Source organism: Erithacus rubecula (assembly GCF_903797595.1).
Source record: "Erithacus rubecula genome assembly, chromosome: 3".
Taxonomy (NCBI): domain Eukaryota; kingdom Metazoa; phylum Chordata; class Aves; order Passeriformes; family Muscicapidae; genus Erithacus; species Erithacus rubecula.
Genome location: NC_136689.1, coordinates 139,093,677 through 139,107,813, shown reverse-complemented (window position 1 = coordinate 139,107,813; position 14,137 = coordinate 139,093,677). Strand labels below are relative to the sequence as shown.

Here is a 14,137-nt window from a genome sequence, read left to right as displayed (position 1 = left end):
TCTTACTGACCTTTACCCATCTCTTTCTCTCCCAAACACCCAGAGGAGGAAATCCCGGTATGCAGAGTTAGATTTTGAGGTGAGTGCATCCCTTTCTCAATGTTGGTCCCAAATTTTTTGAGCCACCCTTTCCAATTACCTCACCTTTGCCAGAGCACAGGAAACCCATATTCAGCCTGCTCATACATGGAAAGGGAAGTCCTTCTAGAAATTGTCCTGTCTCTCCTTCTGGGCAGCAGAAGGTAGAAGTGAAATGCAGATGGGTCAAATTAAAAGTAAAATGAGATTGTGGAAAAATTTATTATGAAATTACCCGAATTCTACATGTTTGGATGAGCTCTGAAAACATTTACGGGGGTGACAGACTGAGGAAAGGCTGGGCATGGGGACAGGTATCACTTAAAGAAGTGCAGCAAACCTTCTTTAGGACATTTACAAATTCTGCAGCATAAAAAAATCGATTGTTGCAAGTTTAAGGGGTTTTTTTAGGTGAAAAATTAGTATTTTCCACTTTCCTCCCACCATCTCACCTTGAAAATAAAGGCAGTGCTGCAGTGGGTCCTCAGTAAATGCTGAAGGTATTTTAGGCACCTGCAGGGAGGCAGAGCTGGGATTTAATGATGTAACTCTGGTGGCAGGACAGGCTCCTGATGAACAGGATTTGCTGACCTGTGGCCCTTTGTGTTTGCTCCAGAAAATCATGCACACAAGGAAACGTCACCAAGACATGTTCCAGGACCTGAACAGAAAACTCCAGCATGCAGAGAAGGAGAAGGAGTCTCCAACAACGGACAGCAAGGTCAGTCAGACACTTCCAGAAGCCAACAGGAACATGGGGAACAGCAGGAAATTGGTTTTTCTGCCATGCATGTTGCAAAAAAACCACACATGCAGCACCCAGCAGCCCAGGAGGAGGGTTCTGTCCCCATGTCTGTCCATGGTGTTGACTTCCCTGTGTCTGTTCTTGGTGTTCCTTTCCAGGTCATCCCTTTGTTCCCTATTCATCCATTCCTAGGTAGGAACTGGAAATTGGGTTGGCCATGAGGAAATCTGGGTGGAAAGTGTAGAGGGAATAAAAAGGGGAAGCATCTCCTGTGGGGCTGAGGCAGAGGCCAAGGTGGCAGTGATGGGATATTCAGGATGGCTACAGCAGTGGGATTTCAGGAGTGTTGTTGGGAGCACATTTTGGGGACTGGAGCCTTTTAAATGTGGATTATTTGTGACAGCTGATCACCTGTGATGTGTGCATGTGTAAATGAGTGAGCCAAGACAAGGCCATGAAAGTTCTCCAAGGGCTCTCCTATGAGAAAAGGCTGAGAAAATTTGGATTGTTCAGCCTGGAGAAGGCTCCTAGATGAGCATATTGTGGCCTACAGGAGCTGGAGAGGGACTTTGACAAGGTCATGTAGTGACAAGACTGTGACAACCAACAAGGGGCAAGGGCTTTGACCTGAAAGAGAGTAGGTTTGGATTGGATATTGGGAAGAAATTCTTCCCTCTGGGGATGCTGGTACAGATTGCCCAGAGAAGCTGTGGCTGCCCCATCCCTGGAAGTGTCCAAGGCCAGGTTGGATGGGGCTTGGAGTAGCCTGAGATGCTGGAACATGTCCCTACACATGGCAGGGGTTTGGAAGGAGGTGATTTTTAGAGTATTTTGTAACCCAAAACATTCTGTGATCCTGTCATATCCATGTTTTCTCTTGACAGGAGCAAAGTTCCAGGGAAAAGGGGACTCCTATAAAGGAGACAGACTTAGGGCAGCCTTTCATAGGGACAGAGATCTCAGACTGGAAAAAAAATTATCAGGAGCCTCTGTAATAATTGGTGTTGTAGCTAATGAAATGAGGAAGAGCAGGCAGATGGCACCTTCCACATGTCTTAGCCAGCTGGGCAAGGACTGAAAGGCTGCAATGAATTCTTACAGCTCCAGCTGAAGAGAAAAACAGAGAAAAGCAGCAAAGCCAGGTTGACAGTAAGAAATTAAATGTCTTGTACTCAGGAGAAAGGCAAGACAAGCTAATTATAACAATCCTTGGTGATTTGTAATCAGAACCCCTCATGACAAGAAAGACATTGAGGGGCTGGGGAGGGAAGTGCAGCAAAGATGGGGAAGGGTCTGGAGCATTGATGGGAGGACTTGAGGGAGTTGGGGGGACTCAGCCTGGAGAAAAGGAGGCTCAGGTTCAGGTTTCTACTCTCCAGAAGTCCCTGACAGGAGGCTGGAGCCAGGTGGGGGTCCATCTTCCCTCCCAGATACAAAGTGCTAGAACAAGATGTACCAGTCCCAGTTGCACCAGGGGGGAGGCTCAGGTTGGATATTTGGAAAAATTCCTTCAGTGAAAGGGTGGCCAAGCATTGGAGGAGCTGCCCCAGAGAAGGAGTGGGAATCACCATCCCTGGAAATGCTCAAAAACCATGTAGATGTGGCACCGGGGACATGGGTCAGTGGTGGCCTTGGCAGTGCTGGGTTAACAGTTGGATCAGTGATCTTGGGGGTCTTTTGCAACCCAATGATTCCATGATCCTAGGAGAGATCCAGGATGTAGCACCCCCTGCAAGGTGGCACATGTGGGGCTTGTTTGATGGGACTCCCTTGGAGGCAAGAGCAGAGCTCAGGGGGTGATAGAAAAAGAGGTTTCACTCAGTGTCACATCTCTGGTTTTTTTTTTTTTGTTTGGTTTTTTCAGTTATTTCAGTATGATGCAGCTGTAAACCTAAAAAATGCTTAAATCCAGTGTAAAAGCGAATCTGTGGTCTATTTGCAGGAGGGGTTATAGATTGAGAAGGTTTTAACATTTCAGAGATGCATCTCTGTAGAATTAAAGTTGCCACTGTCAGCTTCAAAGAGCTTTGAGCTGCTGAAGGAGGTTCTGAGGTGGCTTTTGCATTTTGACTGAATCTTTTTAAAGTTGGGAATTTTCCCTTGGATGTAACAGGAGAGGGGAGCTTGTGCAGAGCAGGATTGGCTAGTCAGGAGTGGGTATTGGTTTAAAAACATCCAAAGCAATAGAAAAATCAAATAAATAGGGGTTTTTTGCAGCCCTTTTTGTACCATTTGCTGCTGAGGACCCCATTGGAACTCAGGCCTTATCTTCAGCTCACCCTGAGAAGGCAAAGAGCAGATAACAGGGATTAAAGGAACAACAAAAGAAAGTTTTCTCTTTTATGTATGTTTAGGTTATAAAATGATGGAGTGTTTCTTCTGGTGTCAGTGATAAACAAACCTTAAGTGCAAGTCTGGCTTTCATTTGCATTGCAGAGCATCCTGGACCTATCCCAACCCCTTCCATGACATGAATCCAACATTCCTTAACCAGCTCTGTGCCTTTGTGGGCATGAACAAGGTCACCAGGGTCCTGGATGCCCCTGAGCCCTTCCCCACCCCAGAGCAGAAGGGACATTCCTGTGTCTGCTCCATCTCCTGCCTGCATTGCTGTTCTCTCTGATTTCCCTTTTAAAATAAACAGCCACAAAGTCAAGCCCCAAGCCTGGCATTCCCAGCCTCTCCTGGCAGCATTTCCCATTTTCCAGGATACCATGCTTGTCCTGATCTTGCTGTTCCTCCCTCAACTCCAAGGTCAGAAAAGTGCTGATGAAACTGGAACTAAACATCTGCATAGGAGGCATCCTGTGGGAGGATTCCTAAGAAATGGTCTGGTCATTTTAGGATTTTAATGTTAATGCCATCCCCCAGTACTCCTGTGCACTTACCCTATCACATTACACACAAAGCTCCTTTCACATCAACTCCTAATTGTCAGATTTTAAGGAAACACCAAAGAAGAATGGGGATGAAGGGACAGATTTCAGTCTCTTTAGGAAGAAGGATAGAAAATTCAACCATCACATTTATTTATTGATGAGAATTTCTTCATCTTCAAGGGTAAAATACGATTTTAAGAACCCCTTTTTGAGGGGTTTTCAGCCAAGACACAAAGGTTTATATATGCACATGCTCCTCCTTTTTAGGTATCCTGACAGATGGAAACTTGGGGTAAGTGTTACTGCTGTGTACTCTTGATAAAGATAAATGTCCTTTGCTCACTGTCCCAGAGAAGTTGCTGGCAGAGCTGGAAACATAATCAGGGATTCACAGAATAATGTTGAAAAAGACTTCTAAAATCATTAATTCCAACCACTAAATTGTGTCCCACAGTGCCAGGATGTGACTCCAGCAATTCCCTGGGCACCTGTCCAATATTCAATATCCCATCTCTCTTGACAACCCTTGAAGTGAAGGAATTTTTCCTGATTACCAACCTAAACATCCCCTGGCACAATTTGGGAACATTACCTCTAGTCCAATCCCTTGGGAAGAGACTGATCCCTACCTGGATACCTCCTTCCAGGCAGTTTCAGGGAATTTCAAGTGGAGACAGGTTTGGGGATGAATTCTGCTTTTCCATCAGCCTGTGGTGAGGAGTCCTGATCCATATCCCATTGGGATTGGAGTGTCCCCACTGCCATCAGTTTCCTAATGAGTGGAATTACTGGAAGCAGGAGAGTTCCTGGAATGCCAGTCAGGTCTCAGTATTGCTCATGTTCCAGGAATTCCCAGGAATGTGGCACTGGCCACAGTTGTTGTTTCACTGCAGTTATTTTGCTGGAAAACAAAGCAGATTCCTAATGGTGAGCTAAGTTGAGCCTCAGAGTTCAGTAATAATGAATTGTCCTTCCGTGGGGATGAAACATGGATTTTCCATCTTTTCTTTTCCAGTTTATTGCATAAAATTATTCCATGGGACACATAGTTCTTATTTGTCTGTACCTCAACTCTAAAATGCTCCCACTGGAAGCACCCTCAACTATTCCTGATTAAAATCACATTTTCCAGCAGGATCCACGTTCAAAGCACACAGGACCACACACCCAGCTGGTGTTCAAGCCTTGGCCACCTCATCCCTGCAGCAGAAAAACTTGGTCACACTCAAAATGGCTTTAAGCTGACATTTAGATGGGAAAAAGTTTATCCAAGTGAGACCCTGGTACAGGTTGCCCAGAGAAGCTTTAGATGTCTCATCTCTGGAAGTCTCCAAGGCCAGGTTGGAAGAGGCTTGGAGCAATTTGGGATTGTGGAAGATGTCCCTGCACATGGCAGGGGGTGGAATAAAATGCTCTTTAAAGATCTCTTCCAGCCCAAACCATTCTGGGATTCTGGGATTTGTGGCTGTATGAACTGATCAGGGTGTTAGACACTATTTCCCAAAGTTAATTTTCCATACTAGGGATTAAGATAGGAGCAAGATACATCCATCAAGATCTGATGTCTGCCAAGTTGAAAATTCAGGTTTTTACTGCACTGATGGATCTCTGTTCACCTTATCATGATCCTGGTCCCTTCCCACTCTGGATATTCTGTGGTAAATTTTTTCTCCCTTGCAGTCTTCAGGTGAGGCAAGGAAGGTGCAGGTGATTTTTTTTCTAACTCAGAAGGAAGTTTGGGGGTTGTAGGCAGGAATTCTTTGCTCCTGTTTTGCTGTATTTGGGACAGATTTTCTCTGCCCACCTGAAGAGATGGAAGAATCTGAAAACAGGAGCAGCTGGTTTGCTGTGCTCACCCTCCTCCCAAACCTGTGGGGGTTTCACACTGTTTCCCTTCCATTTAATCCCAGACCAAACTGGAAGCTGGTGTTGCCCCAGAGCAGAAAACTGAATGAACTCTGTGTTTGTGGAATATTTATCCCTGTGATTGCTTATTTGCAACCAGGAAGCACCAAAGGAACCAAAATCTTGGAGACAACCACAGCAGGATTTGCATCAAAATATCCAGCCACCCCCACCAGGCATCCTGATGGAAATTTAAAGTTCTCTTGGTGTCTGGGATGCACCAAACCCTCATTTTTAAGGCTGCAATAAGCAGTGAGTGGCTTCCACATGGGTTTATAAATCTCCCTTATATAAGGGAGATTTTGGATGTATATTGGAATGTTTGCTTGGGACTGACTCAGACAGCAGAGTTCATCCTTCCTAATCACTCCCATCACTTTGACTCCTTTTTACCTCCCCAATTGCTGCCAAAAAAAAAGAAAAAATCCCATTGTTGGAAACCCTTGCTGCAAGTTTGTTTCTCCCTTTCAAAGCCTGACCTTTGCCTGGCAGACTGCAGACTCCACCAGGCATTTTCTTTCCCCTTTTCCTCCTGAATACACAGAGTTACCCAGGTCTGAATTCTTGCAGCTGAGAGTTCTTCACATTAAAGCAGGGTAGTGGTTGTTTTCAAGCTGCTTTGTACTACACAGGAAATGTTTTTCCTGTGTAGATCTGTGTTCTCAGGGTTTAATATCTCCCAGCTCCTGGCTCCCTGGGACTTAATTGCTAAAGAAATTCCAGGGTTTGGGCTGGACATTGAGAGGGTTTTGTAGGCTTTTTAAAAAGCCAAGGTTTGGCTTCTCCTACACTTTGATTGCACTGGAAGTGATGCTCCTGCCTTCCCCCTCAGCAGGAATCCTTTGATCCAGCTCCATTAGAGAACCTGGAATCACACCCACATCCCTTTTTTCCTGCCAGCATCTCGTTTGGCATTCATTCTGAACAGCAGCACTTTGCTTGTGCTGAGGTCAGAGCTCTGCAAATTCCTTGGATTTTCTCCTTCTTGCTGAGGAGTTCCCTGCCACATTCAGCTCCCTGCAGCTGGAATGGTTTTTGCTTTGCCTCCTGTCCTGCAGCTCACATGCAGGATCTGGACTCAGTTTATTAATTCATAGAATCACAGAATGGCTTGGGTTGGAAGGAACATTAAAGATCATTTATTCCACCCCCTGCCATGGGCAGGGACACCTTCCACTGTCCCAGGTTGTTCCAAGCCCCATCCAACCTGGCCTTGGACACTTCCAGGGATGGGGCAGCCACAGCTTCTCTGGGAAAATACACAACTCTCAAATCCCATCCCAAATCTCTGTTGATCCTGAAAAGCACCTGCTCCAAATCCCATTTTATAAATGTACGAAGTTTTTTTCTGCCTAACTTTTCCTTATTCCTTCTGGACAGTGTTTCTGTCTTGATTCCTCACTTTCTTTTCTCACAATGAGATTTTTCTTAGTTTTCCTCTTTGGGCATCTGGAGATTTGCCCATTCCACCAGCACTGGCTTTGGCAACCTAAGGGAGCATTGAGAAAAAAGAGCCATGACGTGGGCATGGAGTCACAGCACAAGGGCAAAGGGTTTTAAGATGACAAAGGGCACATTTAGATGGGATATTGGGAAGAAATTCTTCTCTGTGAGGGTGGTGAGGTGGCACAGGTTGCTCAGAGATGTGGCTGCTCCATCCCTGGAATTGGCCAAGATGAGCTTGGACAGAGCTTGGAGCAACCTGGGGTGGTAAGAGGTGTCTCTGCCCATGGCAGAGGGGTGGGATGAGATTATAATAATATGTCCTCCGACCCAGTCCATTCCCTGATTCTATAATTCTATGTTTTTATGAATATTGATCAGTATTGCAGCTCATCCCCAGGCAGAGCTGTGTCTTCCTGCTCTGCTACAGGAATTGGAAAATTTGAGATCTCTGCAAGGGAAGCTCCACTTTTGGGAAGGGTGTCTCTGTGTCACATCTTTCATCCTCTCTGCAGTGCTTAAAGGCAAATTTTAACAGACCAATTAGTGCAGCTTTTATAGGGAGGAGCTCTGCATAAAGTCTGATAATTGCTGCAATAAATTCTGTTATGAAAGTGACGTCAAATCTTAATTCAGTCAGCCATAAACCATCTGCCAGCTCCCAGGTATCAAAATACACCATCAATCAGGAGTTCACCTCCTCCTGCACATCAATCCTTTTGTCCCAACTATTAGGGGACAAAATTTATCCCAGAGAAACCTGTTCCCAATTATCTTCTGCTCCAACACCAGCAGTGCCACCAGCACATTGAAGCTGCTGGATTTTTACATTGTGAAATCTGAATAACTCTGAATAAGTCTAAATAAAAGACTATGAAAAATAATGCTTTAGGTGCTCTTGGTCCCTTGCTGGATCCCCAGTTGCCCTTTTGAGGCAGCTTTGAGAGGTTTCAGCATTTTGGGGAATTCAGTCCTCCAGGTGGGCTCTTCACAGACCATAAGCATCATCCCAAAAAAAGGTTGGGATTGGACCAGCTGGATTACCAGCAAGGATGCTCTGGAATACAGCCTGTTCCTCATGCTGGTGGAACCACAGGTGTCCTGTGCAGCCTTCAGGCTTTTCTGGAGTCAATAAAAGACTTCCTTGATCCAGAGCCTGTTCACCTTCAGCTCTGTGGCCTCACTAGAATTTGTCTCACAGCCACCCCTTCAGGATGGATGAAGTTCAGGGAACACAGAAGCAGAAGAAAAATTTTTATAGCCCAGCAAATGCTGCATATTTAAAGTTTCCTAACTGATTTCTGAGTTAAAACCACAAATTATTTCTACTTTTTTTTTTAATTTAATTTAATGAAATTCTGAACAAAGCCAGCCACTTCCTTTTAGTCTGCTTTTCTCCTAAATGAAAAGGAAAAAAAAAAAAAAAAAAAAGAAAAAGCACAATCTTTGTAGTTCAGTAGCACAAAATGAAAGAACTGCAGCTACTTGTTTCTGAGAAGGAAAGGAAAATTTATCATTCTCTAAAGAAACAAGACAGCTTTCCCATTTTCTAATCACTTTTCATCGACATTGATCTGAGGATGGATTAGATGAGTGTGAGCCACATTTATCTTTTAAATTCCCTGCTCTGTGCTCTGAATAACTTCATCCTGGTCCTACAGTCATCAGTGTCATGGGGAGAGACCATTTGGGTCATGAAATATCCTTCAATTGACACCAGAGGCAAGGAAAGCAGCATGGGAGTAGCTGGTTCCAGGGGAGTTATCACTGAGTGCTCAGCTGAAAGCCCTGAATTGCTCCTGGGGTTATTCAGGGTAATAAAAACTGGGTGTTAAAAAAGGAAAACTCACAAAATAACAGACAAAACCTCAAAAAAACCAACACAGGGAGGTGCAGCTGGAGCAGCCTGAGAGGTTGAAGGGTTTTGGCTGAAGTGGGGGATCAAAGCTGTGCCTCAGACTCTTGGGGATTCTGCCCCTCAAATCTGCTCTGGTCAGACCCCACATGGAACCTTTTGTCCAGTTTTGGGGTCCCAGCACAAGAAGGAGCACCAGGATGCTCAGAGGGATGGAGGAAAGGCTGAGAAAATTGGGATTGTCCAGCCTGGAGAAGAGAAGGATCCAGGGAGAGCTCAGAGCCTCCTCCAGTGCCTGAAGAGGCTCCAGGAGAGCTGGAGAGGGACTGGGGACAAGGGATGGAGGGACAGGACACAGGGAATGGCTTCCCACTGCCAGAGGGCAGGGAGAGATAGGATTTGGGAAGGAATTCTTCCCTGTGAGGATAGGGAGGCCCTGGAATAGAAATCCCAGAGAAGCTGAGGCTGCCCCATCCCTGGAATTGTCCAAAGCCAGGTTGGATGGGGCTTGGAGCACCCTGGGACAGTGGAAGGTGCCCCTGCCCATGGCAGGGGGATGAAATGAGATAATTTTTAAGTTCCCTTCCAACCCAAACCCTTCTGTGATTTTATGATGATTTCCTGAAGGGTAGGGACTCACCACCTTCCCATACCCACCAGCAGCCCCACAGGTCACTCTGCAGTCTGCCAGGAGCAGCTTCAGCAGAAGGATGTGTGGATTATCTCAATGCACTTTGCCAGAGATTTGGGGGTTTTGTTGGCACTGCATCCTAAACACCTTTTATCCCAAATCCTCTACCTGCACCTTAAAAATTTGCAGCTAAAATGGAAGTCAGGGCTGGATGAAGGAGACTCCCAATGCCACCAGGATGATGAACACCTCCAGTCTGGAGCTGGTTTTGCCCCAGCTCTGAGTGTGGCTCCTCCCTCCTTTCCCATCCCCTTTTATTTTCTCCACAATCCTGGCACCAAGCAGGATCTGATAAACATTTCCCTCCCTCCCAGAAGCTCCTGGGCTGTGTCAGGCCAGAGTGATGGCTCTGTCCCTGGCAGAGCAGCTCCTGGTGCTTCCAGCCCCTGTCTGGGGCCACTCCTGGCTGTCTCACAGGCACCAGGCTCTGGGCCAGCCTTTTCCAGCCAGATTACACATCCCTCTCTCCAGGTTTTTTCTTTCTTTTCTATGCACAGCTCAGTTTTCCCTCCTGTCTGCAAGGATTGCTAAGACCCCATAGTGGAGCTGGAGGGAAATGCCAGGGTTGGAGCATGAGCCCAGTGCCTGTTTCTCTCTGCTGCTCAAGTGGCCAAGACCCCATAAAAACTTATTTTCCATATGGAGGGAAAGAAAAGGGAAGCTGTTCCCAGGAGCCTGCTACCAATTCCCAGGGTGTCCTGTGCCAAGAGGAGATTTTCTTTTGTCTCCCAGCATCTTTCCCAGAGCTCTGCCAGGCTGATTAACCTGCTCAGAGATCCCAGACCAAGCCAGCACTTCCCTCACAGCATCACCAGAGAAGTCTGATCCTCTCCTGGGAAATGGAGAACTAAAAGCAAATCTCCCTTCTTCATCTCCTCATTTCCCAGAGCTCTTTTTCATCTTCTAGCTGTGAATAAACAGCTTTGGAGTCACTTAGCCCACCACAGTCACAGGGAGATATCACACTGATGAGGAGGATGGAAATCACCATGTGGGGTCAGACCCAAGTGCAGTTTCTGCCTCCTCTCCATGGCAGAGTAAAAAGGAGCTTAGGAATATTAAAAGGATCAGCCTGTGGTGGTGCACCTGCAAAAAGATCCCAAAACTCCAGGAATTTGTGCTCAGAGTCCCCTTGATGCAGAATGATATCACTGCACTGGATAGCACTGAATGGATGCTGGTTTTGAGTGTTTCCATGCACTTTTCATGAGTCTGGAAGTTTTTAGGATGGACAGAGAGCTGTGGAAAGGTGGCCTGGAGGTTGGCTGGGCACTGTGAGCTGTCCCAGCTCCCAGGGTTCACTCCTTGGTGCTCTGGAGTTCCTTTGTTGGAAGAGATTATCCCAGTCCCCACCATCAGTGGTCCATTGCTATCATCCACAAACCTCTCAGAGCTTCCCACATCCAATCCAGCATCCCATTCTTTCACATCCAAGCCTCTTTTAAGGGCTGAAGGTGGGAGTTTGTAATCTTTCCTCCCACAGGACATTCTCTATAACTTTATCCATGGCTGGAAACCAGCCACATTTATCATTTTCCCTTTATCCTTCTCTCAGGAAGCTGACAGAGTGCCCAGAATATTCAAGATGCAGGTGCAGAATGGAGCTGTGCACTGCCATAATAATATTTCCTGTTTCATTCTGTCTTCCTTTCTTAATTTTTCTCTTCTCAACAACTCATAACATTTAATATCTGAGATTTTAGTAATTATTGTCACCCTTAGCTGGTATTCCCAGTGACAAGGTTGATCAGAGGTCACTGCTGTCGATGTGAGCTTATCATTTTTATTATTTTTTTTTTCCTCCCCTGAATTTCTGTTCCCTGCCTGGATTTGCAGCTCCTCTTGCTCACCAGCCCATGGCAGGGAGGGCTCTGAGGTTTTTCTGGTCACGTTCAGGGTGCATGATCAGATCTGGGAGCATCCTGCCAGCATGAAGGGGAGGCTGAAGGTCAGGAGTGTGGCAGATGGGGAGAGTTTTAAAACAGGCAGCAAACAGAACCTGATGCTGAAGGTGGCCATAAATAATGCCATCAAAAAAGGGCTCATGTTTGAGGGGAAAAAACAAATTATTCATGAACTTCATGCATAAGATCACTTGTGCTGCCCTCTAATACAGCTGTGGACATCAGCAGCTTTGAAAACTTGTGGCATTACAGCAGTGGAGGGAGAATAGAAAATAGTTTTCATTGAAAAAAAAAAATCTGTCTTGGCCAAGGTTGTTTTCCTTCACCTTATGGGAACTTAATTTCATTCCAATTTTTGCTCTATTTGTGCTTTTTTCTGTATGTTCCCTCCTGCTGTATCTTTTCAGGCAGACTGATGGTCTCCAAAAAACACTGTAGGTGGAAATTTCCCTTCAGGAAACTTCCAGCTTGTCTCATTAAGACACACACAAGTGTTAAATAGATTCCATTTTTTAGTTGCAGTGGTTCTAAAATAAGTTCCAAAAAAGATAATGGAATAAATCACGAATTTTATCACTTGTTCTGTCACATTAGTATTAATCATTGTCGTGTTATACCATGGAATAAAGTAAGAATAACACCAGCAGCATAAGGAAAGCTCTGTATTGCAGAGTTTAATGAAAACCTCAGCTGCAGATTTCAAGAAATTGAGAATTGAGTGTTTTACATTCTTTTGAGCAATTCCTTTACATAACCTAATAAAAAAAATAGCAAAACAAACCCAAACAACAATTTTCTTTAAAAGGACTTAAAAACTTATTTTTCTCCCTTTGAATGAAAACAATTTCAGAATTCTTTCACTTCCCTTTGAGATGTTTACCTGGTTTGTACATTCCCCACTCTTCAACCACCAAATGTTCTCACCCAGAGCTTTCCTCCTGAGAGTTGTGAGCTGCAGGACCAACTTCAAGCACATCTTGTTTTCATATTAAATTTTCTGGAGTAGTATCCATGGTGGGGTGCTGGTGGGAGACTGGGTCAATAAAGCCTCCAGGATTTGGTGTGGAATTGATGGAAATGTTCTTATCCTCTGAGCTGAGCTCCAGCTCCTCAAGCAGCACAGATCTGGTTCCCTGGCAGAGCAGGGAGCAGGTTTTGCTGCAATTAAAGGGTCTATAAATAGCTGTGCTGCATAAAGAATGTGCATCAAATGCAATGGGTGTCAGAAAAACCTCATTGTAATCTGGATTTCATACGTGGGTTGGGTTGAAAAGGAATTTAAAGATCCTATAATTCCACCACCTGCCATGTGCAGGGACACCTTCCACCATCCCAGGCTGCTCCAAGCCCCATCCAACCTGGCCCTGGACACTTCCAGGGATGGGGCAGCCACAGATTCTCTGGGAATTCCATTCCAGGGCTTCACCATTCTCACAGGGAAGAGTTTCTTTCCAATATTCCTTCTAAATCCACTCTCCTTCATCTCAAAGCCATCACCCCTTGTCCTGTCACTACATCTGTGGAAGTAGAAAAAGATCTGATATTCTCAAAACCACACTCAGTTTTTCAGTAGCAAAAACCTCAGCTGAAAGCTGAAATATCTCCAGTCAGTAAGTGATGGAGGTGGCAGTGGAAAGAAAACCAACATTTTGTTCTTGAAAACAGACAGTTTGCACACCAAGTGTCATTTTCATTGATACCACACTTTACTTTGGATGAGAAGCTGCTGGTTTGTTGATACAACAGGAGGTAAAATCATGGCATTTCTTGCATTTTGCACTAACTTTTCTTTCTTTCTCTCTCTTTTCTTACACTTTCCTCCTCCTGCAGCAAGAAAAACAGCAGACACCAAACAAGAGACCCTGGGAAGGCATCAGGAAAGTCCAGTCCCCGCCAGCATGGGTTAAAAAGGACATGGAACCTGTGGCACAGTCTCCCCTAGAACTAAAAACTGTAGAGTGGGAGAAAACAGGGGCCACCATCCCCTTGGTGGGACAAGACATTATTGACCTTCAGACAGAGGTCTGAGCAGAAAGGGAAGAAAAAGGACTTCTTTTTTTTTTTCCAGAAAACAAACGAAACAAACGAAACAAAACCACGTTTTAAAGAAATGATTAAATTAAATGGGAACGGAGCAAGAAAAGTGTTTGGTTTCTTTTGAAACCTTTGGTAAGATGGAGTAACTTTTGTATTGTTCTCAGCAGAGAGGGGGAATATTACTTTATAGAGTATAGTAGCTGTAGGTTCAGGACAACACGAGCTTTCCCAGGCAGGACTGGAGGAGTGAGCCTGGAAGAGAGCGAGGAGGAGGAGGAGGAGGAGGAAGAGGGTGGGAAGGGGCTCCAAGGGCACAAGATCCTTGGACATCCTGCCAAGATGCTCTTGGGTCACTGCCACACAGCAGGAGCCCTCCTGCTCTGCCACAGGGAGGTGTGGAAGGACACCCAGCAGCCACCAGAGAGGGCCCAGAAGATCAAGGTTTGGGGACACCTGCAGGAGCCTCTCTGGGATGTGACCTGGCTGGTGCAGACCCTCTCTTCCCCACCTCTCCCTCACCAGCTCATCAAGAAGGAAGGAGATGGGACAGGCCAAGAAGTGGCCACAAGGACATTGCCACTCCTTGCCACGACCTGGCAT

At 45.6% G+C, this 14,137-nt stretch overlaps 1 protein-coding gene across 1 annotated transcript in view; it reads left to right on the top strand.

Moving 5' to 3' along the window:
• ADGRB1 (adhesion G protein-coupled receptor B1) overlaps nucleotides 1-13,805 on the top strand; it is a 202,752-nt gene extending 188,947 nt beyond the window's left edge. The window contains 3 exon segments of the mRNA XM_079302799.1: nucleotides 44-79; nucleotides 695-799; nucleotides 13,331-13,805. Coding sequence (XP_079158925.1) covers nucleotides 44-79; nucleotides 695-799; nucleotides 13,331-13,528 — 339 coding nt within the window. The 3' untranslated portion in view covers nucleotides 13,529-13,805.
• The last annotated feature ends 332 nt before the right edge of the window (nucleotides 13,806-14,137 follow it).